Genomic DNA, 27,807 nt, shown 5'->3' on the forward strand with positions numbered 1-27,807 from the left:
AAACTCCATTATCATTTGGATCTAACAAGTTTTAGTTAAAAATATTGTAACTGACAATGAGAGTTGGTGGCCAAAGAATTACGAGAGAAGGGAAAACTACCTCTACTTCCACTAAAACGTTTCGTGTGAAACAATCGGTAGTTGAAAAGAATTTGGTATTTTGGCATTTTAAGGACATCATATTATTAACTTTCTATCCAAAGATAATATTGTGAAATATTGTTCTTTATTGCTGTTGAGATTGAGTGAAGAAATTAAGCTGTTTCAAATTGCTGTTACTCCAAGACAATGTATCAACTCACAACACTAGTGTTATTCCAAATAAGAGTTGTGAACTGTGAAATATCGTCCTACTATTTTAGTCACTAGATTTATTCATTTCATACTTCTAATCCTCTCAACTAGTCAAAATGAAGGGATCTAATGTTTAACATAACTGATAAGATTATTACGAGATTTTTCAGTAGCAAATATATAATTTTGTATTACTATTTGTTGTGTATCAGTACGAGAAGTAGAAAATTATGTTCATCCAACATATTTGTGTTTAAAATATAAAGTAATTAATTATTATATAGAAACATATTTAAGAAGCTAGAAACATGTGAATGGTCTTTCGCAAATACAAAACACAAGCTTTATTAATAACTACTTGTATTGTTCTTTTAGGCTTTGCGACTGAACAAAAAGGCATTTAGTAAAACTACAGTAGGAGAGATGGTAAGCCTATTATCAAACGACATGACATTCTTCGATTATTCTATTTCATATATAGTAATGGGCATATGTGGACCTCCGATAACAATTTTAGTGGGGTATTTAATGTGGTACATTGTTGGATATGCTGCCTTCGCTGGTATTGCTACATTAGTGGTATTGGTACCACTCCAATGTAAGTAATTATCTTACACTTGAGTGATGCTAAATAAAATAAATTGTGGAAATTTGCTAATGTATCTAATTCTTCCAGTAATATTAATCTAGATTGTAATTGTTATGAAGTTTCCAATGGTCATTTTCAATTTCGAATGCTGTAATAATAACTTTACTAGATCGGAATGTTGACCAAATTCAACCTTTGTCAATTATCCTTATTTTAATATTTACTTATTTAATATTTATTATTCGAAATTGTAAAGAATTAAAAATATGCTCTTTGTCTTAGGATGAGAATGAGATCAAAGAGAACATATTTTTCCAAACTGAATATTTTTATGTTGATAGAAATTTCTCAGGTTTCGTCATTTCTTTTCACAAAAATCAACATACATCGCGAAATGCTTCCTTTCTTGAGGCTTCCAAAATTCTGAAGACGTCAATTTCATTTCAAATGCATTAAAATGGAAATCACCAGGACTAGTTGTTTTGACTGGCCTCGTCTTCTTTTACTTCGCGAAAATATGTACTTCCTTTTTCAGTGTAAAAAAATATAAGATAACTAAATATTGACACTAACATCTTGCTTTATTTTTTTCTGAATATCCATTGTTCATTCCTCACATAATTCATGAACAAGAGAACCAAACTTTGCTGTTTCTTGTTTGTAAATCTTATTATAATTTTGCAACTAATAAAAGCAACATTCTATAAAGATACAGGTTACTGAAAAGTTAAGATCGCTGCCTACTAGATTTACTTTTTTACAACTTATTAATCGAAAATAATGAAATTAATTTTTACTATTCATAATTAAGTACATATCATAGAAACGATGTCGTAGAATAACGTGATATCACTACATGTATACAATCAAATGCTGCGGCCAGATAAGATTCTATATAAATCAAACTGTACTGACTGAAAGACTACAGATTCTATTATCCCCATTCTTTCACTGTATACCAGCTAGTTAGATTATAGATGTTGGACAATTTGTTTTAACGAAAAATATATGGGAATTCATTACGCAAAATGTAATGCCCTATGCCTGTGAAAGATGAAGCGGCAAGATGTCGTAACTTCAGTCACGGTACTTCATGCTCGGTTTAATACGTACTTGCTACATGAGATCTTACATGACAATACAACTACACACTTGTAATAGAATGAAAGTTGTGAATCTCGTTTCTTTGCTTCAAACGATTTCAGTTCTTTGCTGTAGAAATCTCTTCCTGTAAATATGATAAGAGAAACTGTACTCACTAGGAATGAGTCCGAAGTTGAACCTTAAATCTGGGGATAAACTATAAATTTCCTGGTGGTCCCACGTAGTGTATTCACTAACGCTCTCGCCTTCGGGGCGAGTAATCCCGGGTTCGATTCCTGGTGGGGGCACTCAGTCGAAAAAGTGTAAAACGCTTTTTCAGGCCAGTCACCCTGAATGAAGTTTTCCTGGGTTTTTCTCTCATTCACACCAGGCAAATGCTGGGGTGGTACCTAACTTTTAGGTCCCAGACCGCTTCTTTCGATCCCTTTCCCCAGATATAGTGTGCTCGCCAAGGGACGTCATCCCTCATACGTGACGGGTTAAATGGGCTTAGGTGCCAAGAGCCCAGAAATCTAAATCAGAAATCCTTTATATTTCCTAAAAGGATGTCTCGATCAGGTTCGAAAACAGGTTTCAATTCCTTGCCCAAAAGTGACCCCACTCCTTCAAGGTTGGAAATATATAGAACAACTTGACCTATACTTCCTATATTAAAGTGCTCCGCATGACTAATAGATTAAGAATATAATATGCACTACGCCATTATATTCTATATCAAGGTAATAAACAAAAAAAAATACATCACTATAAATATCCTATAATAGTGAACCTCACTATCACATCGTAGAGTGATCCTGAGGCTGTGTGAGTTACGTGGTCCTCATACCTTAAAAACAAATACCAAGTCCTGGGAGCACCATCTTCCAGAATCGTGACATGTGAGTTACGTCATTCTCACACTTAGCCAAAAGCAAAAGCCAAGCTCCGGCAAGCAACATTCAGCCAGAGCCTTTTTCCTCTCTCATTACCCGGACCTTGTCGTAACTAGTAAGCTTAAACCCTAAAGGGTGACCAATCGGGTTCGTATAGCTACAAAGAATGAGATATTCGGATCGAGTAAATGAGTTCAAATCACCATATGACTAGTTTTCCTTAATTAGTAACTCAAAATCTATTGAACGCTTTTGTACCATGTGATCTATCAAAAAATTCGTTTAGATGAACAGTTAACAAATATATAATGAACGTACTGATCTGACAACGTATATATGTGAAATCGAGAAACATATAGAAATTGAAATACGTACACCTAATGTGTCACTTTTAGCCATAAAAATGAGTTACGCTAGTAGTGATAAAAAATGACTTTCTGTTTACTGGGTATTATGGATATGCTTTTCTTACCTTTATGGGTCCACTAATATGGAATAACTAACTAACTAACTCTATGGCCTATGGAACCCGGAGGTTCAATGCCGCGTTCACAAAAGCTCTCCACTGACTTCTATCCTTAGCTAACTGCATCCAGTTTCTACTCTGTATTCCAATCTCTGCAAGATCCATCTTAATATTGTCCTCCCATCAGCGCCTAGGTCTTCCTAATGGTCGTTTTCCGATTGGTCTTCCAGTCAAGACTTTGAAAGCGTCTCTACTTTCTTCCATTCTAGCTACATGACGAGGAACTACATGACCCGCCCATCTAAGCCTCCTAGACTTGACGACCCTAACAATGTTGGGTAAACCATATAAATTATGTAGTTCCTCGTTATGAAGTTTCCGCCATTCCCCATTCCCGTTCCTCTTGGGTCCGAATATTCGTCTCAGGATCTTGTTCTCAAATACTTTCAGTCTATGTTCTTCCCTCAGAGTAAGTGACCATGTTTCGCAGCCATATAGAACAACCGGCATGATTATCGTTTTGTATATTTTAAGTTTCAAATTCCTCGACAGAATTCGCGACGACAAGAGATTTTGAACCGAATAGTAACATGAATTCCCTGCTTTTAGTCGACATTTAATTTCTCCGTGAATATGATTTTCCTCTGTTAATATTGATCCTAGATATTTGAAAGTATCCACTTTATCAAAAGAATTATTTAGTATTTTAACGCATCCATAATTTGCTGTATTCCGGTCCCGACGCACTTCCATGTATTTAGTTTTCTCTGCATTTACTTCTAAACCCGTGTCCCTGCAAGCGTTTAATAAGTTCTCTGCATTTCTTTCTATTGTTCTCCTATCATCTCCTATTAAATTTACATCATCAGCATATGCCATAACCTGGTGAATACCGTTCAACTGTAAGCCCCGGTTGCTATCTTTGATTTTCCTTATAGCGTATTCCAAAACGAAGTTAAATAATAATGGCGACAACGCATCTCCTTGTTTCAGGCCATTTTCGACGTGAAAGCTCGTGGACAAAAATTTTCCTACCTGGACTTTACTTTGGGATTCATTTAAACATATCTTAATTATTCTAATTAGCTTTCTCGGTATTCCAAGTTCTGCAAGAACGTTGTATAATGTTTCTCTCCTAACCGTGTACGCCTTTCTAAAATCAATAAATAGTTGATGTACCGGGGTATTGTATTCCCACTTTTTTTCGAGTATTTGGCGAATGGTAAATATTTGGTCGATAGTTGATCGATTTCCTCTAAATCCGCACTGATAATCTCCAATAATTTCATCTGCGTATGGGGCCAGTCTTGCTAACAGAATATTTGAAAGGATTTTATATGATGTTGACAGAAGAGAAATGCCTCGATAATTATTACAGTCAGTTTTGTCGCCTTTCTTGTGGATTTTAACAATGATTGATTCTTTCCGCTCTTGTGGCAATTCTTCCTTGTTCCAGATAAGGAGAATGAGTTTGTGTATCTTGTTCCACAATTTTTCGCCTCCAGCTAAACTTAACTCAGCCGGAATTTCATCTACACCCGGAGATTTGTGTTTCTTTAATTTCTTTATAGCGGTTTCTACTTCTATTCGGTTGGGTTCTGGAATATACGGTTCTGCGGTGTGTATCTCCTTTTCTCCACGAACACTAGTTTTTGGTTGCGTGTTAAGCAAATCGTCAAAGAAATCTTTCCATCTATTTAAGATGCTATCCGTGTCAGTGAGAACTGTACCGTCAGATTTCTTTAATATATAAGCACGAGGTTGATAGCCTTTCTTAAATTCGTTGATTCCCTTATACATGTCCCGTATGTTTTTATTTTTACTATTATCTTCAAGTTCCTTAATTTTAGCTTTCAGAAAATCGCGTTTCTTTGTTCTAAAAGTTTTGAAAGTTTCCCGCCTGATATCTGCGAAATTTTGTGTAGTCATTTTATTCGGATTTTGTAGCCAGCGTAATTTTGCCTGTTTTCTCTTCTCTGCTAGTTTTATGCATTCTTGGTTGAGCCATGGTTTGTTCCTACGTATTTCCGCGTGTCCCAATGTTTCTTTTGCTGAACTTTTAATGCTATCTCTAATTTCAATCCAGGTATCCTCAACACTAGTGCACTCCGAATCTTCTAAAGCCGAAAATCTATTCGAAACTTCAATCTGGTATTCCTCTCTTACCTGGCTCTCTTCTAATTTCTTTAAATTGAATCTCTCCGTTTTCGGACAATGAATATTACCTTTATTCAACGATAACCTCTCTCGTATTATCGCTGCTACCAGGTAGTGGTCAGTGTCACAATCAGCCCCTCTAAACGACCGGACATCAATTATGCTAGATTGCCTTCTTCTATCTACTAAAACGTGATCAATTTGATTATGTGTTTTCCCGTCTGGTGATGTCCAAGTGTATTCATGAACGTCGTGATGTGGGAATTTTGTACTCTTCACGATTAGGTTTTTGTATGTTGCAAAGTTCACGAGTCTAACACCGTTGTCATTACTTTCCTTATGCAGACTTTCGTTCCCTATAATCGGTTTGAAAATATCCTCTCGTCCTACCTTCGCATTGAGATCCCCTAATAGAATTTTCATATGGTATCGCGGGAGTTGGTCAAATATCCGTTCCAAATACCACTAATATGGGATATATATATATATATATATATAGTGAAATAATCATTTTTGCTTTTATTACCTTGATATAGGATATAATTGGGAAATGCATATTATATTCCTAATCTACTAGTCATGCGGAACACTTTGATATATAGTACACATAGGCCAAGTTATTCTATATATTTCCAACGCTGAAGGAGTGGGTTCACTTCTGTGCAAGGAACTAAAACCTGTTTTGGATCTCACTCGATAAACCCTTTCAGGAAATATATATAGGTTTCCCCCAGTTTCAAGGTTCAATTTTGGAATCATTCCTAGTCAGTCAGAGTTAATAATATGCAACCGTCCCCTACAACGTTTCCACCCTGTACTTCTAGAGAACTACAATTTATTAAGAACTACAATTTATTAAGAACTTTCAGCTTGGCAATTATCTAACTATTGAGTAAGAGACAAAAACTAAACGTTACAATAATACCTTATGCAAGCCTTCGATTTCAAGTTGTATTTTATTATACTTTACTATATGACTACTTCCTATGCCACAACCTTTAGTGTATAAGCTATGTCCATCCATCCTTCCATTCTAGAGATTGTACTTTATGGTAGTACAACGATACTAAATTTAAAAGGAATTTTCAAATTACTAATTTCAAGGATTTAGTAACCACAAGGTTCATCACTGCACGAAGAAAATTTAGCGCTAGTTTCTATACTGAGAGAATTTGGTTTATTAATGATTGTTTCTATGTACCATGTTAGTTTACCATCTTTTTCTTTGCCCATATGTACTCTTTCTAACTGGAACATTTGTTTAACTCTCAAGACATGTGACAATAAGTTGATTTTATAAGGTTATAATAACAAACCCTGCACTTAATAATCTTCCTTAAGAACTTCCGGCTTAGTGAAATAATAATTCATGATTTTATTACCCAGTGCTCACTATTTCAGTAGAATATAGTGTGCGATTTTAAGGTTGTAAAACAAATTGGCTTAAGAAATATCTCTCCATCTTCTTAAAGGTATCAAAATTAGCAGATGAAGAATTTATGTTATATAAATATTGCAGTATTCTGATATTAACTTTCTAAATTGTCCTTTCAGTATGGATAGGAAAACTATTCTCTATTTATCGAAAGGGGACAGCAAAAATAGCTGAAGAGAGAATCAGAATGATGAATGAAATAATCTGTGGAATTCGGGTCATCAAAATGTATACGTGGGAGAATCCATTCTGCAACTTAATAGAAAACATTAGAAGGTATGCAATTTATTTACAATACTTATACGTATTTTAAACTATTAAATGAATGATTTTGCTAGTTAATTTATGGGTTAGGAGACGAAAATGTTTCTTTCGACTCGAATCAGATTAATATTCAAATTTCTTATCTCTATATTTATCATTTAAATGGTATTACTTCTTATTATTCAGCATGACAGCTAACTCTACCCTTTCTTCTTTGTCTTTAAACCTGGTTATATAAGACTGTCATTCGTAGTCATAGGTCTGTATTGTTGTTCTGTAACGGAAATAATCCAATACTCGTTGCATTTGTCTGTTAAAACATGGCAGAACTTTGAATGTATTAATGATACGTTACTTATTTATTAACAGCCATGGATTAGATGTCCCGGCGTATAGATGGCCGAGTCAGCGAAATTTGATCTTGTTTTCGTAGAAATCGATATCATTTCCTGGAATTGGGAGGCAAGTTTCGACAAGCCTTTAGTTGCTATGTTCATAGCCTTTTACGGCTACCACAGAAGCGCGTGGGAAAATTTTGGTTTATTTGAACCCCCGTCACCCCCTACTCCTCTTTAGTTGCTATGTTCATAGCCTTTTACGGCTACCACAGAAGCCCGTGGGAAAATGTTGGTTTGCTGTTGCTATGCTCATAGTCTTGGACGCCTACCAGATGTAAAAAACAAGATAAAACATGCCTTTTTCGTGTTCTTGTCGTTTATTGGCTAATAATTTGAATCCCCAAACCCCCCACCCCCTCTTGCGAAGAGCGTAAGCGGAACGTATGTGCTTGTGTAGATCATTCTGTTAGCAGCTGTTGCAAAGGAAGAAACGCCAAAAAATTTAAAGATGTCATCGTCAATGAGTTTATTAGATAAGCTTAATAAGCCATCAATGGTACCCTTCACAAAAATGAGATTTGGAGATTGGAGTACCATTTCGTATTGTAAACTGTGAGATAATTACAACGGTATATGGTAGGAAGGCATGTGTGACATTTGAAGGAGGCGAAAAAGTGATTTTACCTGGACGTTGTACTGAAAAATTGGAAGCAGATAATGGTGCATTATTAACGTATTTACAAAGTGAGAATGTATGTTTAATATATAAAGGAATAAAGATTAATGTATCTGTACGTAACATGCACGATCTTGAATTTACTGAACTGGTTTACTCATCGTAAGTGTATGGTAGCATGTACAAACAAGATGAAACATGAATTTTCCTCTTCGCCCCCTACCTCTTCATGCATGCGCAGTCATCTGTATGCATAGTGTCGTTATTCTGTGCTGGGCAGCGACTGCAGTAACATGTCTTTGAGTGCTTGTGCATCAACTATGGACACCAAGAAAGAGTACTTGTTAAATGTTGAATATGGACTTAATTCAACGAAAACCAAATTAATTTGTGTTGGACTGGATAGTGATACATTTGAACCAGTGATTCGTGTTGGCAAAGGACTTGTGTTTGGAGTGGAGTTAAATTTGGCAGAGTGGGAGAAACTTGTACATTTGACCCCGTTTGTTACGGACTATTTAAATTCTCAAGTGGAAATTACATTTATAAAATCTCTTGGTCGAAAAAACGAACTGGTGGTGCGAAAACTAATGGGTGAAAAATTAGTGATGTTAGAGAAGAAAGGAACACTTCATGCTCCTCGAAACACTGTGTACTTAACTTCAAGTGATTGACTTTATTTCTTGGAAATATTACCATGTATTGAACATGCTGTGAAAAACAGTAAAGTTTGTAGTGTTGTGCTACGTGAATATTTTGACTTGTGTACAGATACTATTCGTAATCATGTACAATTGCAGTGTCTTACATGCAGAGGACTTGCCGGAATCCATACCTGTGTAGACGAACAGAGTATTATTAATGGTATGAACATCAGTTTTCCAAGTGTCTCTCTTGATAAGAACAGTGATGTGAACATTGATGGTGAACGATTAAAATTGGAAATGAAAGTATTTTGCAAACAAAAACTCATACATTCAATTATGGCTGATTTATTTGATAGTGTATCGACACAGCCATGGTGGGGGGAAACCGAAACTCAGCCTTCGGAGGGTATCAATGAAGTGAACGTCTCTTCATAAAGATGAAGAAAACTGATTTGTTTTTTTCATGTATACTAAACAACGTAATATCAAATGTAATAAACATATATATATAGTGAAAAGTGAAATGTTTTATTTGTGTGTTTTGTGTTCGTTTCATACACCTCAATATGATAGGATTTTTAATTTTTTAATAAGAAAAAAATCCTAACATATTTTTTTCCTCGTATAAGTGATACGTATAATAATAATAATAATAATAATAATAATAATAATAATAATAATAAATTCAAATTCTTGAAATGAATGTTAAAATAAAAATTAGTATTTGAAATTATTATTATTATCATTATTATACAACTTTGTCTTAAGTATGATAGGACTTTTTTATTTTTTAAAAAAGGAACTAAAATAATTAATATTAAAATTTTAAAAACAAAGGTCCTACCATAATAATAACATTGAATTCACATACTTGATTTAATTTACGAAAGAATAACTGATTAAGTATTTGAATTCATTATTATTATGTAGTTATGTGATTACATCATTGAATTAAAAATCAGTTTTAGAATCTTTTTTTAAAAAAAAACACTATGAAATTCTTTAATCCAATGACTTTAAATTTGTTTTATGATATGTGTATTTAATAACATAATTGATCATAAAACATATTTATTTATTAGGAAACGGAGAAAATAAGAAATAAAACATTGTTTCCAAAGAGAAAAAAATACAAAGTGTTTATTGCTGACGAAACTATTTACTCAATTAAAACGACGGTAAGTATAGTACATTTTTTAAAAGAACGTCAGATTTTTTTCATTGTTCATTTGATGATAACTTCACAACTGCCATATACTGTTCACTGATGATGACTATACACAGTTCAATTAATGATACTACTGCTGTTGATGATGGTGATGAAACGTAGATAGAAGTCAATCTGTACAATGATGATGATGTCCATACACACGATGACGATCTTTTACTCTCTGAAATGAAAAAAAATTGAAAAACAAACTTAAATTTATTTTATCTATAATCATGAACAAATAAAACAACAAATGATAATATATACAAACACATTATAATAAACAAGAAGAAGAAGAAGAAGAAATGACTACCAGCAATAATATAAAAAAGTAATCAAAACAAACGAAGAAGAAGAATGAAGACATGATTACCTGTAAAAGTAAATACAGCAAGCGACGATCATTTTTTTCTGGAGTTGATGAGAAAGTGTAATGAAATTCATTTAAGGACTTTCCTTTAGCTTCGAAGCATAGGAAAAGATATGAGTAATGTCCACATAGGGACGATTTCACACTTTGAATTTGTTTATTATTAAATATATAAGAAGTGGAATTTCTACGTAGAAATTGAATATGTTGCATTACATATGGAGGAAATCCAAATGTATCGAAGTAGTGGGCACGTCCGTCAGTATGAATATATACGGAAATCCAATGTGTGCCAAGTTTGTTCGAGGGATCTGTATTTATGATGGTAGCTGCAGGTAGTGGAACATGTTTTGGTAATTCATTGGCTGCATATGCGCCAACGAAATGATTGTGAAATAAAGAATTTGTTTGCAAAGCATTCAATAAATCTAGTGTAGAGGACATCATGTATAAAAATGCAGACATGTACATATATGATATGATATTTAAATAACGTACCTTTAAAATCCATGATGATGTTCCTCTGATGATCCACTTCTAAGAGACATTGGAATTCTCCATACACAATGCAGGAGATAGGTGCTGGTAGAGGCTTCGTAAAATGAACTTCCAGACGAACACAGCTGTGACGTATAAGGTTCCAATGCTGCACAGCACTGGCTTCTCCATCTTGAGTAATGTCGAAAACAAGGATAGTGTATGCTTGAGGAAAGGCAAGGCGAGTAATATTGTTGCCATGATTGGAAAAGTGAATACCTGATCCACAGAATAAGGTATGATATGAGGAAACATAGAGGTTGTTTTCGAAAATTGGTTGTAAAGATTTTGAAGGTACAGGTTTTCGATCAATGTATAGAGAGAAGAAATTGATGTCAAAATGTTTGAAATGAAATGGATTTGAAGTTATTGTTCCTGTATAGCCATCATTTTGTGTAAACGCCACAATCACTCGAGTTGGTAATAATCCCATAAATAAATTATCAATTGTTTTTGATTGAAGATCCTTTGGAATGACGAATGACTTCATTTGCACTCTTGTGAGAGGATATTTGGCAGTTGTTGATTCTAGAAGCTTGTTATGAGCTAGTTTTATTGTAGAACTAACATTAATCTTTTTAATATGTAAAGCAGCGTCTAAAATATTTACTTTAGCCTCAACAGAAGCATCACTAGCGATGAGACAAAAGTTTGGCTTTGCAGGAATTAACTTGAGACGTAATTCTACTCCTTGGATTAAAAATTTATCTTTATTAAAAATATCACAATGAAGATGTCCAAACATGTCGAATTTTGCCCTTTTTTTGTTAATTCATAACGTTGTTGAAATCCTCTATTACTACTAGATGTTGCATCCATATGTCCAGCAGTATCTTGAAACCAGAATGCACATTGAAGATGAGTATTTTTAGCAGAATCATCATAATTTAACAGTTTTTTCAATGTATGATCGATATGGATGATTATGAGATGGAAATGAAATCAGTTTGTTATTTAAATACACTTCCACTTCACTGAACATAGAATTTAAAAAGTCATTAATAGGAGCCACAGCTTTATCACTTTCACCAAATGCTGATCCATCAGGCTTAACGATTTGAGCTTCGATGTAAAGAAGAGTATGTGGTAGATCTATGTATTCATCACTTGCTCCTGGGATGACAAACTCTATAGCAGCATTATCAGCTAGTGAACTGATTGGTTTGTATGTAACAACATGATTATCCAATATACTGGTTTGCGTTGGTTTTGTAGAAAAATATCTAGTTCACTTTTTACACACTCGCAGGATTGATGATGTAAGAAAGCCATAATGGTGATGATTTAATCAAAGATATCGTGTGATAACTTCCTCTTCTTATAAGACTGATTTTTCTTTGTTTTCTGTGTACGTTTCCTCTTGCCCTTCTTCTTCTTGCGCTTGATGATGTGTAATGATGAAGGGTTAAAGATGGAATGATGTGTAATTCTTCTTTTCCTTCGTTGATATCCAGATCCTAGCATAGATTTCAGTTTATTTTTTGCTTTGTCTTGCAAGACGGATCTCGCTTCACCCATTCGTTGATGAAAGGATTTGTTAATAGATTGATTATCGATTATGACATCAGTAATAACGTTTGCTCCAGATTTTAATAATTCCTTTCCTACTGTTTTAACTCCTTGTTTTACTAGTGGCATGACAGAACGAAATAATCCTCCAAGGAAACTTCCAATACCATGTCCAACTTGATAAGGGGAACCAACATAAACGTTTCCAGTTCCAGAAAGAGCTTGTTTTTGATAATATTGTAAATATGGATTATTCATATTTGTCGATGTTGACGCACTGGTCGAACATGTAGTTTAAGGCATACAGTTCCGAAAGTGAATGCCAGCGGAGAGCCTGTACTATCTCAAATTACTATGTATGTACTAGGATTACAAATTTCTATAACACTACTTCCAAATGTATGATTCACAGGATTTATATTTATGATACGTAATAATGGTGCTACTGTATCTCCAACAAATACAGATTGAATTATATCACAATACACATACATTGTAGATGGAAGTCCTAAACGTAAATTTGGAATGCTTTGGCCTTGTTGCATATCCTTTAAATCAACGCTTGGATCAAACCCCAACATCGCACTAACACTTGGTGATAATGCAACGTCTACATCTATGTCTTTATGAAGACGTCGTATAAAACAGGTATTACTCTCACGAGTATAAGAAATATGTAAATTTGTGAATCTGTTTTACGTATTTATTATCTTTATCAATTCTGATATGTCAGTGTAATAACGTACAGGAATAGTTATAAATTTCCATTCATCACTTTTTGCAGGTTTGTAAAAAGATTTATTATTTTCTTCATTAATATTTAATATTGAATGAGGATAATGAATTTCAACAATAGCCACTTCCCACTTTTCATGGAATTCCATTCTTTGATGAAGTTTCGTAGTGTATGATGTTAAGCTGTTGTCAGGAAAATATTCCATAGAACTATTACTGGGAAGCGTAACGTAAAAATCTCCATCAGGTTCCATTGTACTTCTCGATCTTCTTTACGGATGATGCAGGTATCCAGGAATCGAAAGAAGAAGGATATCCTTTCCAATGAACAAGATATTCTTTTCTGCTGTCTTTTCTTCTTGTACGTATGATTTTATCTATGTAAAATGTCTTTGATAACGTCACAGGTTGTAATTCCTCTCTGTAAAATAATCCATCCAGTGGTTCCTTGTTTAAATCTTCAATTTCATAAACAGGTGGATCTCTTGGTATTATCTTCTTCACTTTAAATATTTCCCAAGTCCAATTTTGCATATATCCTTTATCAAATGTACGTTTAGTTTTACTAATTCGTACTGTATCACCAATCTTAAGATGTTTTGAGAAATTTGGATTCTTCTTCTTCTTCTTGTTTATTTTATTATCATATTGATTATGCCATACTTGTAATAGGTTATTTTGAGAAACATTTGCAGCTGACATCTTTATGCTTGAATGATAACCTTCATTGTATGATTTCACAAGAAAAGGTAATACATTTAAATAATTATACGTTTGATACTTTGTAAAATACTTCCACATTTTTTCTATTAGAGTTCTGTTAAAATGTTCTACAATACTAGCTTTTATATCAGGATTTTTAGGGGTAATATCTTTTATTTTGTTGTCCTCTAAGTACTTCTGTATTGTTTTGTTAGTCAACTCACTTCCTTTATCTGTTCGGAATGTAATTGGTTTTTTGTCTTTGAACACAAGTTTCAATGCTTTTAAGACATAATTTGTACTTTTAGATTTTAATGGCACAGCCCATGCATATCGACTGAACACATCTATCACTGTAAGAATATAACGATATCCATCATTAAATTTATGAAGAGATTGAAGATCATTAATATCACTTTCCCACTCATCATCAATGTTATTCACTACATAGAAATCTCTTTTAAAACGACGACGTACATGTTTGTGTAACGTATATGTTGTTTGTTACAGTAACCATCTTCTTATACAATGTATAGGAATTTTCTTCTTTGTAGCTATCCACAATTTTTTAACAGATGAAAACGAGGCAGGATGTGAAGGGTTGTAGTAAATCTTGCTTAACTGTTTGTTTACGGTTTCCACCTTGACCATACTGGACGTTTACAGGCACGTTTCCTTTTCCTTATAGGAGATATTACTTTTTCCTTTTCTTCTTCTTCTTCTGCTTCTTCTTCGTTGTCTTCTGGAAACGATTTCAGAGGTATTTTTTCCCTTGACGATGATGCTGTTGGTGATGCTTTAGTTCGTCGTAAAATATATGACAAACGTTTTGGATTTCCAATAAGTTCTTGAGGTGTGTTATTAGAAGATAAATAATTACAAAATTTCTCCCACCCCGGTAGATTTGTGTGTTTCCGGGGTCGCGACACATCAGAAATTAAATCTACAATGTGAGATCCTTCTAGTTTATCACCTCTGATGTAAACAGTTCCTTTATTATCCCACGTGATATTATCATCATGTTTCATTCTATGTAGTAGTAATTCAGCTCTTTTACGAAACATTTTGGGTATAGATAATAATATTTCTTCTTCTACTTCAGGCTTCTCTGATTTAGTTGACGTAATTGAAAGTGTCACAGGTTCTTCTTGTTTTCGTATTAAATATAAATATTTTTGAAGAATATTATTATACTGATTCCACTTTTCTTCATCACTAAGCGATGATAACTGTAAAATCTCTTGCATTTCTTGATCCAAATTAGATTCACGTTTCTCCAGGGCTGATGATGATGATGATGCTGGTATTTGTATACGATTCAGAACTTCAGGTGGAACTAAAATCATCTTCTTTGCGTGTTCCATTGTACTAACGGAATAGTAAACTTAATAATGCACCAGTTAAAATAGGAGCTAATAATGCCGGTAGGAATCCACCCTGCTGCTGCACTAATAAATGCTTCTTCTTCTTTTGGATGGAGTTTCCTTTCTTCACACGATATCGAAGCGTCCTCTTGTATCGCTTTAATCTTGCTTTCTGTGTCTTTGTAAGAGGTACATTCCCTTTTAATACATTATAACAACATTCGCAAATACTTCGAATCACTGAAGAGTCTGCATTGGCCAGTATAGCTTTACGTATTTTAGGATTTGCTTTGCTCAGCGTACGAAGAAGATCTCCGTGTTTTACTCTTGAAGACATATTGTCAGAATGAAGAAACACAGTTTAAAACAAACATTATAAACACATCTTCTTCTATTTCGGTGGAACATAAACGTAATGATAAATATCATCAGCAAAGATATTTGTTTGAAAACGAAGTTCATCTGGCGTATCCTGTTTTAAATCAATAAACAAATATCCATATGGTAACTTTGTTGCGTCGTTGAAACTTTCTTGAAGAAATTTTGGATTCTCAGGAGTTAGTTGATAACTCAAATGTTCAATTTATGATTTATCTCTTGGATTTTTAAATAATACGAGATAAGAACAATTCAAGCTCATATCTCTGCTTCCTTTTCCCTGATGAAATATGTTTTGTGTAATAAATAATACACTAAGATTTCTATGATGAGAACTCTTTGTAAAGAAATCAACTATATTGCGGTTCACTTCACACATTTGATCATCAATAATAATAAGATGTGGTCCAGTTTCAGGTAAAAAGTCTTTTGTTCGAGGTAATCCTTCAATAAATTGTACTTTTGTCGAAATTTCTCTGTATACATTTTGCCATTCTGCATAGTACCAATAAATATGACGAAACGATGTATTAACCATACGTGATAAATTGGACAGGAATCGTATTACAAAGGAAGTTTTTCCACATCCACTTGGTCCGGCAACAATACATGAAAAGGGATGTTTCCACATCGTGTCCATGTTAAAGAGTATGATCATTCTTTCTTCATACGTATATTTATAATGGGCCTTATTACATTTCTCTTCTTCTTTTGTTGGAAGTAGTGTAGCCATATGGAAGAGTATCATATGAATTTGGTATTCTACGTCGTTTTATATAATTTATCTTATAAATTTTTGCTTCGGGCATGCTGACGATAGTATGGTCTTTCCTGCGGCAATTTTTTTTCTCATTGGTAATTTTGACTTCAGTGGGACGAGATTCTTCTTCTTCTTCCGCATCCTCTTCACTATCTACTATCATTTTCTTCATTACATCAAAAATTAGGTGTTTTGAAGATTCATAGTTTAATGAAAAGCCCCGTATCTTGCATACTTGAAACTTCTTCTTCGTGCTGGGATCAAAAATACGTAACCCATAGTTCTTGGGTCCAGCCGAGACGTATTCTGAAATATAGGCCTCTTTACCATACTCGAGTACTTCATTTGTTAAATCGCCTAAAAAGTCACCAGTTGGAATTGTAGTTTCACCAGGTTTTTGCGTATAAATGACTGAATCTGTATCAAACTACAATACTCTTTCTTGCAGTTGATCTAAATACTTGTACAATTCTAATCTTGCTTGAGCTGTTGTGTACGCGGCTATGACGACATTTACTGTTGGTAGTGAAACAGGAACTTCATCTGTGTATTGCCAATATACATATATCATATCATCATTTACTGGAAATATTTGATGAACGTCTATATTATGAGATGTTAATTTCCCACATAATTCCTTTGGATCATTAGTAATGCTTACATGACCCATGTTCTCACGTTGTCCAAATTTTCCCCAAAATGAATTTAACATTAATTTAGCTAAACTTCTAAGTGCTGGATTGTGATGAATTTTATTTTCATCGAGACGTATTCCTTCGTTTTCATAATATTGCTGAATGTACTTCTGCTTTAGCTCATCTGTTTCACACCATGCTGGCCATCCACTAGCTTCCGTTTTTGCTTTCAGGAAGATGTTTAGGTACTCTGCAAATAAGCCGCCACTTTTTGTTTCTCCATCATATTGAACAACATCATATGCCCAAATTTCATGAATATCTATTATTTTGTATCCTTTTTCTAATGCTTTTCTTACTTCATCTGCTACCCACGTACCATGTAGAACTTGGTCTTCATCGCGGTCTTCATCGCTGTGATTGCAAGATGACTGGTTTAATTCATCACAACATGTACGACAAAGTGGAAACATCAATCTATCATTTGACTTGTAAGGAAGAACTGGGTGTAAGAGATTTTTTGGAGGTAGAATACTTAGTTTAACTAATCCTTCAACTTCTTCAATGGTGGGAATATTTGAATCTCCAGGCAGATAGATAGTAGGATGACGAATTGGAAACTTCTTAGTCTTACAAATATGGGGGTACAAGGAAATAATATCTTTGTATTGAAGGGTTTCTCCTTCAGATTCTTGTCCTTTATGATACAAATGTATGGCATTCACACGTCCTCCATAAAAAGCGTCACGGGAATTTAATGGTGTTTTCTTTGTATACGGATGATTACTAACATACTTCTTCATCTATTCATTTCCTGCCAATTGTTTTTTAAATTCACAACCCCATATTTTATGCACTTCACAGCCAAAATCTTTTAATTTTTGGATTTTCTTCTTTGTTGCTTCATATCGAAATTCCATGGTATCTGTAGCATTGTTATAGATGGGTTTATCTCTGTCGTTAGGGTAGCAGTAGATACAGCCATGTGTAAAATCGTCCTCATATTCCCACACGTGTATTCTTCCTGTGTTGGGATCTGTCCATACACCATCTACTTTCATTGATGCAATTCGTTTTTCCTTACTACGAGCAGTATTGGTAATTTGTATGTTTCTTGTTTTTTCTTCCCAAGCTATCCATTGTACTGCTTCAACTGATTGGACATCTCTCCATCGATACCCGTTCTTTGGTATGATACCAATCGTATTTTCCTTTAAGAAATTTCTACGATATACCAAATTACATGCACTGGCGATTGTAATGCATTCAAGTAAGGGATTTACATTTGTTTCAGATTCAAATGTATTCATAAAGGAAATGCATGCTTGACGTAATACTTCAACATCCTGTACACAATATTTGATGAGTTCTTCTTTCATTTTAAAGGTATCGTTTTGATGTTCAGTATACCATTGGAGAAACTTGCGTCTTTCGTCTACTTTCATGGTATCTGCTCCATAATATCTAATGTCTGGAAGTGTACCTTCATATGTTTGGTTCTCACGTCGATTGAAAAAGTGTGGGAAATATCCTTTGCACGATTGAAGACCAAATGCACCACTTAATTTACTTAAGGGCATAGGAAGAAAGCTTAGTGAATCAATGAATGTTACGTTCCCTATTTTAAGAGATAGAATTTTCGCCCCATTCATGATTACTTCTGGAGTCCAATTCATCTTCTCAACCATGGTCTTAATGATGAAATGTGCATCACAGCCCTTAGAATTATGGGCTACACATGTTACTGATTTAATGTTTGGACGACGTTGTTAAAGCTGTTTTAGAAAGTCTTCTATTACATTTTCTCCGTCAAATATATTTTCTCGTTTTCCACAAACGATACAATTATTTTTGATGTCATTGTCTTCATAACATCTGTAACATGTATGCTGACTAACCAAGACATTAGGTATATGCTCATATATGTTTGCGTTCTCCTCTTCTATTTTCGTATCTTGTGTGCATTCAATATCATAAAACACAATCATAGCTTTCTTCTCCACGATAATTTTTTCATTGGCTTTTTTGATTTTCTTCTTTCATTCACTTTCATGTAACATTCATGATTGGGTGCTACTATATCATAGCAAATGTTGCAATAAGTTTCTTCACATACGTGAGAACGTTTTTCTTTCACTACATAAATTTTCAAACACTGGACACAACATTTCACAATGGAACATAAAGGCTTTCCATTTTGATACGGCGCTGACTTGTGATAGTCATAGCATGACTGGCCATAAGATTTTCGATTACAATCGCTGCATGTAATATGGGTTTCTTTAAAGTCACATGGTGGCTTCTGATGACAACGAAAACATACAGCTGTACAATGTTTCAAATGTTCATGCTTTTTTTCATATTTCTTATGACAGCTTTCGGAATAAAAATTACAGCTAAAACATGCTGTCAAGCTTTCAATAACGTTGTAATGGTTATCTACAAAGAGTAAGTTTAAAGCAGTTCTCTCATTATCGCTTGTTGGTGCTTCAAACATAACATCACTTCCTGAAAATCCCCTATATACTGTGATTTTATAATCCTTTAAATATTCCTGAAATTTACGAATTTCAGGAATTCCACCACCATGACTAAGATCTACATTGGCAGATTCACACAGATCTTCTGCTTCTTTTTCTATGATATATTTAGTTTGATTTTTTACATATCTATTGTACTCAGTTTGATTTCTTCCCTTGTATTTTTTCAGTCCTATGGCAACGACGATTGCATGTGCTAAACATCTTGTGCCTTTATTCTTAATTGTGATAATACCACGTTTTGCCTTTACATATTCTTCAGTATTCATAACATGTTGTTTTAATCCACCTTGTCCTCTTGGCATACGTACATGATGAAAATTCACGATGCAATCTTCCTTTATAAGGAAAGCCGCATTACTTTGCAGTACTTTCTCATAACTTGTCCATAGAACTTCTGCTGAGAGATTTCTTGCTTCTCTGAACGATAACCAAAACGGGCGGTGTCCTTCTCTCTCATTTGTGATTGTTATTCCTACGTAATCATGCTGGTCCACATCACGTAGCAAATAATCTATTAAAGCACGTAGACTTGTTTCAATTGCAATAAAAGGATTTTCACCTGCACGCACGGGGGCTAGACGGAATCTTAGCATTGTACCAGCCATATTGTATCTTCTGTATTGTCTTCTACGTTCTTCTATTATATGAAATCTATTGTTTTCATCATCATTACGGCTGTTATTTCCAAATCCTACTTGTACATTTGAGTTTCGTTCTCCTTCAAATACGGATAGCAACTCGTCCATTCTTTTTTCTATTTCGTCTAATTCAATTTCTATTTCTGTATGTTCTGTATTAGCCTCAGCTAATATTTCCATAATTGATGGATATATTACTTCCTGCTGATGTTCTTTTTCGGTATTGGGAAATAAATTGGTAATCCATTTTTCTAGCTCAGTTTCGTAGAACTCAACTTCTGTCTTCTCTTCCTCATTGTAAGTCTTTCCTATTATTTGAGAGAACGTTAAATTTAGCAATTCTTCTTCTTATTCTTCTTCTATTGTTCTTTCTTCGACGTTTTCTTTTTCTTCTTCTTCTTTTGCTCCTTCTTGTAACCATTTTTTAATTTGGGCAATACGTTCGGATGCTTCCTCTTCTTCTTCTTCTGTTATCATTCTATTACCTGCACTTTCCAATATTTCTAATAGTTGTTCTTCTTTTTCTTCTGCAAATTGAATTTCACTAGCTGCATCTCTTTCTTCTTCTTTTTCTTCGGTATTGATGATCATCTCTTCTTCTTTTTCTTTTTCTTCTTCTTCTTCTTCTATGAGTTCTTCCTCCTTTTGTGTACCTTTCTCCATTTCATCTTCTTCTTCCTTCCTCCCCTGATGATTTACTCTTCTTCTTCTATTCTAATTACGGCATCTATTTCTCTTAGAAGAACTTGCGTCTCTAAATTTACTTCGATTACCTCTTCTTCTTCTTCTTCTTCTATGTCATTAATAAATGCGGTAATCCCTTTTAATAACTCTTGCGTACAGTTCTTTTCCATTTTTACTCCCCGGATGTATATACGTAATGGAAAACAAAAATTTTCCGATATGTATATGTAAATAGTGGTTATATAAGTAATATTTCAAATAGAATATAAATAAAAGCGCTTTAAAAGAATATATGAATAAATAAAAAAGGGATATATATATATATATATATATATATATATATATATATATATATATATATATATATATATATATAAGTTATTAACAATGGGATAATAGTGTCGGTAAGGATAATGAAAGTCTGATACACTTATCTTTATTTATATTCAACCTAAAATAAAAAAAAAGAAATGAACTGGTTACTTATAAGCATATTCCAAATAAATATAAACAGTATATATACACATAAATTTCAATTCGTTATACGGAAAAAGCAGAAGTTTCAAGGGAAAAATAGCATACCTTTTAAGTAGTTAAAATGAATTGTAGCTTTTTTTTTGTATTCTCTGGGAGTGAAACAAATGTATGTTCACAGTTTGCTTCAAGTGTATTATCTAATGTATAAACGATCTGTAATTGAATTTTATACTTATTCCCCTGGAGACCCCCCAACTTTAACCCCCTTAGATGATATGTTATTGAGTTCAGAGTATCATCATTGAACACAGTGACCCCGAAAACTATGTATTTGACACTAGTATGGTTCATTTTAAATTATTTTTGCGTGTCTCGATATCAACCCTGAAGACCCCCAAACATCAACCCCTTAGATGATGTGTTATTGAGTTCAGAGTATTATTATTCAACACAGCGACCCCGAAAACTATGTATTTGACACTAGTATCGTTCATTTTAAATTATTTTTACGTGTCTCAATATCAACCCTGAAGACCCCCCAAACATCAACCCCTTAGATGATGTGTTATTGAGTTCAGAGTATCATCATTGAACACAGCGACCCCGAAAACTATGTATTTGACACTAGTATCGTTCATTTTAAATTATTTTTACGTGTCTCGATATCAACCTTGAAGACCCCCCATACATCAAACCCTTAGATGATGTGTTATTGAGTTCAGAGTATCATCATTGAACACAGCGACCCCGAAAACTATGTATTTGACACTAGTATGGTTCATTTTAAATTATTTTTACGTGTCTCGATATCAACCCTGAAGACCCCCCAAACATCAACCCCCCCTTAGATGATGTGTTATTAAGTTCAGAGTATTATTATTCAACACAGCGACCCCGAAAACTATGTATTTGACACTACTATTGTTCATTTTAAATTTTTTTACGTGTCTCGATATCAACCCTGAAGACCCTCCAAACATCATCCCCCTTAGATGATGTGTTATTGAGTTCAGAGTATTATTATTCCTAATCGTCATAAAAGTGGGACGTAAAACTCAGATTTCATTTCATTGTTTCTCTCGTTAGATCTTAGCTCGGGGGGTTGGGGGGTGACGGTGGTTCACTGGTAGAGCGTTCACCTCTGGTGTATGGGGGTCACAGGTTCAATATCCTGTTCCCATTAAGTGAACTTTGTGGTGGACAAACACCGTATACATGAAAGGTCGTAGGTTCAAAATCCTGTTCCAATCAGAATGAACTTTGTGGTGGATAAACACCGTGTACGTGCATTTAATCCAAGATCTTAGCTCGGGGGGGGTTTGAGGGTGACGGTGGTTCACTGGTAGAGCGTTCACCTCTGGTGTATGGGATCCCAGGTTCAATATCCTGTTCCCATCAAGTGAACTTTGTGGTGGACAAACACCGTATACATGAAAGGTCGTAGATTCAAAATCCTGTTCCAATCAGAATGAACTTGTGGTGGACAAACACCGTGTACGTGAATTTAATCCAACTCTTTCCTTTCCAACATTTCATTCATTTCTCATCACCACCGTCCCGGCGGGAGCTTATGTGATTCGGATTCCACGTTAATCAGTAGGCCCACGTCTCATATAGCCTCGCTGCTGAAAGGGACGCTAAGCTAAAATCAACTGAACTCAACAACTCATCACCACCGTCTCCATTAGCATAGCCGACATAACTGTAAGACGTAAAACTTAAAGATTTCCCATTAGCCTATTCGTCATAAGAGTGGGACGTAAAATTCAGATTTCATTTCATTGTTTTTCTCGTTAGATCTTAGCCCGGGGGGTTGGGAGTGACGGTGGTTCACTGGTAGAGCGTTCACCTCTGGTGTATGGGGTCACAGGTTCAATATCCTGTTCCCATCAAGTGAACTTTGTGATGGACAAACACCGTATGCATGAAAGGTCGTAGGTTCAAAATCCTGTTCCAATCAGAATGAACTTTGTGGTGTACAAACACCGTGAACGTGAATTTAATCCAAGATCTTAGCTCGTGGGGTTTGGGGGTGACGGTGGTTCACTGGTAGAGCGTTCACCTCTGGTGTATGGGGTCACACGTTCAATATCCTGTTCCCATCAAGTGAACTTTGTGGTGGACAAACACCGTATACATGACAGGTCGTAGGTTCAAAATCCTGTTCCAATCAGAATGAACTTGTGATGGACAAACACCGTGTACGTGAATTTAATCCAACTCTTTCCTTTCCAACATTTCATTCATTTCTCATCACCACCGTCCCGGTGGGAGCTCATGTGATTCGGATTCCAAGTTAATCAGTAGGTCCACGTCTCATATAGCCTCGCTGCTGAAAGGGACGCTAAACTAAAATCAACTCAACTCATCACCACCGTCTCCATTAGCATAGCCGACATAGAAAGACAGACAGACCTTGTTGGCTTTATTGTTGGACGTAAAACTCTTCATTGGTCAAAGATTTCATTTACAGACAAAGACAGACAGGTATGCATCATATTATCAAAATTAAAACACCAAGTCTACAGACACTTCTTGCGTCAACTGATATATAATTGCAATGCGAACCAGAAAACATTCAAGAATTCCATCTTATCATTTTCTTAGAAATCAACGTACAGCGAACAGAAGCATCATACAAGCTCGCTTATATGTGTGTGTTTTTAACTAGGTCAGTCTGTTATCTAGTTGCAATACGAATCATCAAAACATTTGACAATGGCATCTTATCTGTTGCTCTTGAAACTAAACCATTTTAAGATGGAGTTCAATGTGCTAGCAAACAGAGAAAGAAAGAGACTAGCAAAACAGACATTCACATATATGCAGAACCTGAACGGAACTATGAATAAATACACTTGTTCTTTCAACTGCCTTTATAACTAAATGAAGAAAGAACATATATATATATTTTACTTACCTATTTTAATAAGAACGACCGCTATCGCAAAACACACACTACAGTTTTAGGCTGAAAACACAATCAATTGGTAGGCTTTAATCGTAATAACTGAAAGCACAAAACACACACTACAGTTTTAAGCTGAAAACACAATCAATTGGCAGGCTTCAATCGTGATAACTGAAAGGACTCTGATGAAGATCTGGTAGCCGTTCAAGAGTCTTTGCGGGAGGAGCGGGGCTTGGGAATTCAAATTAGCTAACCAATACAAGACAACTAGAAAAGGCATGTTTTTTTCATGAACCTATAGCTGATGGTAACCCTAAAAGACATGTTTCAACTTGTTTCTAGCAACAGGATGTTCTCACAAATCATCATTTTCCCATGCGCTCCTGTGGTATAGCCGTTAAAGGCTATGAACATAACAAATAAACAGGAAGTGATATCGATTTACTTGTCATAGCAGACATCATCATGTGAATATCCATATAACACATTTCACATCCTACGTTTTGAAACAATATTATATGCTATGAGAAGCTTCCGCTATTAGAATATGCTCAATCATTGGAATCCATTGGCAGGAGGTCTGAGGGGGGGAGGAGTGTATAGGTATGTGTTTCGTTATGAGACTCATATATGGTTTCTTGTCCCACGTCTTAAAAAAATCGTGAAATACAATATTTACCTTAGCAACTAAGTCAATTTCGTTAGAAGCTTTGATCATTTGAATATCACGTCTTCTACAGACACTTTGTGGGAATAGGGCCAAGGGGCTAAGCAACACGATTATGCATGGGTATGTGTTTCGTTCTGAGACTCATATACTGTGTCTAATCCCACGCTTTAAAAAAATCATGATATATAATATTTACCTTAGCAACTAAGACCAATTTCATACAATCTGCTGAGAAGCTTCGATCATTTGAATATCATGCTTTCAGTTCATAATCTACAGTCATCTCGTGGGAATAGGACCAAGGGGCTAAATCGCTTATGCTCTTTGGCTTTCCAGGAGGAGTAGGGGGTGACGGGGGTTCAAATGAACCAAAATTTTTCCACGCGCTTCTGTGGTAGCCGTAAAAGGCTATGAACACAGCAACTAAAGGCTTGTCGAAACTTGCCTCCCAATTCCAGGAAATGATATCGATTTCTACGAAAACAAGATCAAATTTCGCTGACCCGGCCATCTATACGCCTGGACATCTACTCATGGCTATTTGAATTTATGTTAGTCCTAATATCACCTAAATGTCGAAGTAATGTATACCACAACCCGAATTTATTTGATAAATTCGTCAGAACACATAAATTAACATAGTCCATCGCAGTTACATATTTAGGTATAACATTTGATGACATCCCATATTCAGAAATATTTTCTTGAAGCTGAAATATATTTCAAAGACTCAGTACATTTGTAGGACAATATTGGGGCTTGCATTCGAAATTGCTTGTTAACCCTAGGAATCACAAGTTATTTATGATTGCAGGTCATCCAAAGGGAAATTCCTCGAACATACATACTAATTTGTTTATATAATTAAATATACAGTAGTTATTTTAATTTTTGCTAGCCCTTAAGCATGCATTTACTTTTGTACATAAAACAAGTAAGACTTATTTCGTTTCTCTACAAGAAGCTACAGTAACCTTTGTCAATGTCGAGATGATAAAAAAGTGTATAAACACAGATACATCAACTGCCAGTAGTACAAAACTGTTGGCAGTTTGGATAGTTTGATCAGATACATACTTCATTTAATTCAGAGCCATGGATATAAAATCACTTTTGATATTCTAGCCAGACAATAGTCTGGTACTTAAATTAGATTTTATAAGATCTTCAAATAATGTGATCCTAGGTAGTCCGAAGAGGAGGCTCCTTGGATCCACTACCCCATTTCGTAAGATATTTATAAACTATTTTTTATGTCACTATGGCAAATTGCCTAAGTAACTATGCTTAACAAATGACTGAAAAAAGAACAACTGACTGATAGCATTTTAGTTTGAATTGTGCACCAAAAGCTACCTTCAGGGTTCAGGGAGCCCCTTCTGTTGGATTCCTAGGATTAATACTATAAGAAATTCAGTAATATTCTTAACATCTGAACAACTTGTTTGCTGTCCAGCATCATAGGCTGTAAATTATGGAGCAACATCCTGTATGATAAATACGCAGAATCAAGTAACCGTATCCTAATCATGAAATATACAGTATAATATACTTTCTATTCCTTAGTGTAACATATTTCAACATCATGCATATATTACACTTATGTCCAAAACTTAAGGTAACTTGGGGATAACAGTAGCAATCATGAACAATTAGTTCAAAACTGTTTCTGCTCGCTCAGAGACGTAGAATAAACAACTGTGAACAAACCAAACGCTTCCAATAACACATCAACACTGAAAGCTCTTATTGAATATACTTGCATTATGTGGCTTCCCATCTGAGAATGTCACAAGTCCAGGGTTTGTTGGCAGAAGTTTTCAAACTGATTATTGTTACCGCGAAGAGCTATGCACGCTGCACCAGGTGTACCCATACTACGGATTAGATAATCAAGCAGCTCCTGTGGGAAAGCACTCCACTCTTAGACAAGCACCCTGTGCACTTTAACAATTGACCATGATAGAGATGTTAAGGTTCCAATTCGCAGTTTGAGCGCATCTCAAGCATGTTTAATTGGATTGAGGTATGGTGACTACCCTAACATATCCGTAATATCTTCATGCTGCAGATAACCTAACACCAAACATTCCTTGTGTGGACATGCATTCTTGTCCATGAAACGAAATTCAGGATCGTATGCACCAGGGAACAGTCGAACATGCTATTTAAGGATAATGTTCTTGTAAATCTTACCTGATTATGCCCACTACTGAAACGTATGAAGTGATATACGAGCCTTTACATGATGAAGCACATATCATGACACCAATATCCCCATTCTTGTCCGTTTCAAGAACATTTTGGTGACGTTTTTGCTAACCATCAAACAAATAGGCGTTAAGAATCACTCTCCAAACTGAATCGTGGATGGTCACTTAAGAGTACACTACCCACTGTTGAAAGGTACACTCACTTTGAGATCTGATCTAATACACTATAAACATGCGTGACGCAGCTGTTGTGTGAGGGGAATACACTTGGTAGGTCGACGTGCAAACAATGTACATTCGTGTAACTGCCGTTATACAGTTTGACGTGATGCGTGGATCTCAGAGGCAGCTCCAATATCTCGAATTGGTGTACCTGTTGTGTTAATTACTTGGTCGTTGTCGTGTGGCATTTAAGGCCAAATAATGCTCCCCATATGGTGTTATTGAACGTTGACGATCCCCACCATACTGCCTTTCAATGTTTTAACCAGACAGAAAGGATTCTACATTTGAGACAAAACTGCGAGAAACATTCAAGTTCATAACCACACCCTGTTGATTTTACTGTATTTCTAATCTAATCTAACGTGTATAGCATCATTCCCAGGTGTTCTCTGCGCCATCATGAG

The 27,807-nt window shown here is 35.0% G+C and overlaps 1 protein-coding gene across 1 annotated transcript in view; it reads left to right on the plus strand.

Annotated features, from left to right (window-relative positions):
• The window catches only part of LOC145692488 (ATP-binding cassette sub-family C member 4-like), a 357,392-nt gene that overhangs the window by 212,309 nt on the left and 117,276 nt on the right, over positions 1-27,807 (plus strand). The window contains exons 7-8 of the mRNA XM_081767796.1: positions 670-892; positions 7,037-7,193. Coding sequence (XP_081623922.1) covers positions 670-892; positions 7,037-7,193 — 380 coding nt within the window. The remainder of the gene's footprint in view (positions 1-669; positions 893-7,036; positions 7,194-27,807) is intronic.

The sequence above is a fragment of the Thermobia domestica genome, chromosome 8, assembly GCF_964235325.1.
Source record: "Thermobia domestica chromosome 8, izTheDome1.hap1.1, whole genome shotgun sequence".
Taxonomy (NCBI): domain Eukaryota; kingdom Metazoa; phylum Arthropoda; class Insecta; order Zygentoma; family Lepismatidae; genus Thermobia; species Thermobia domestica.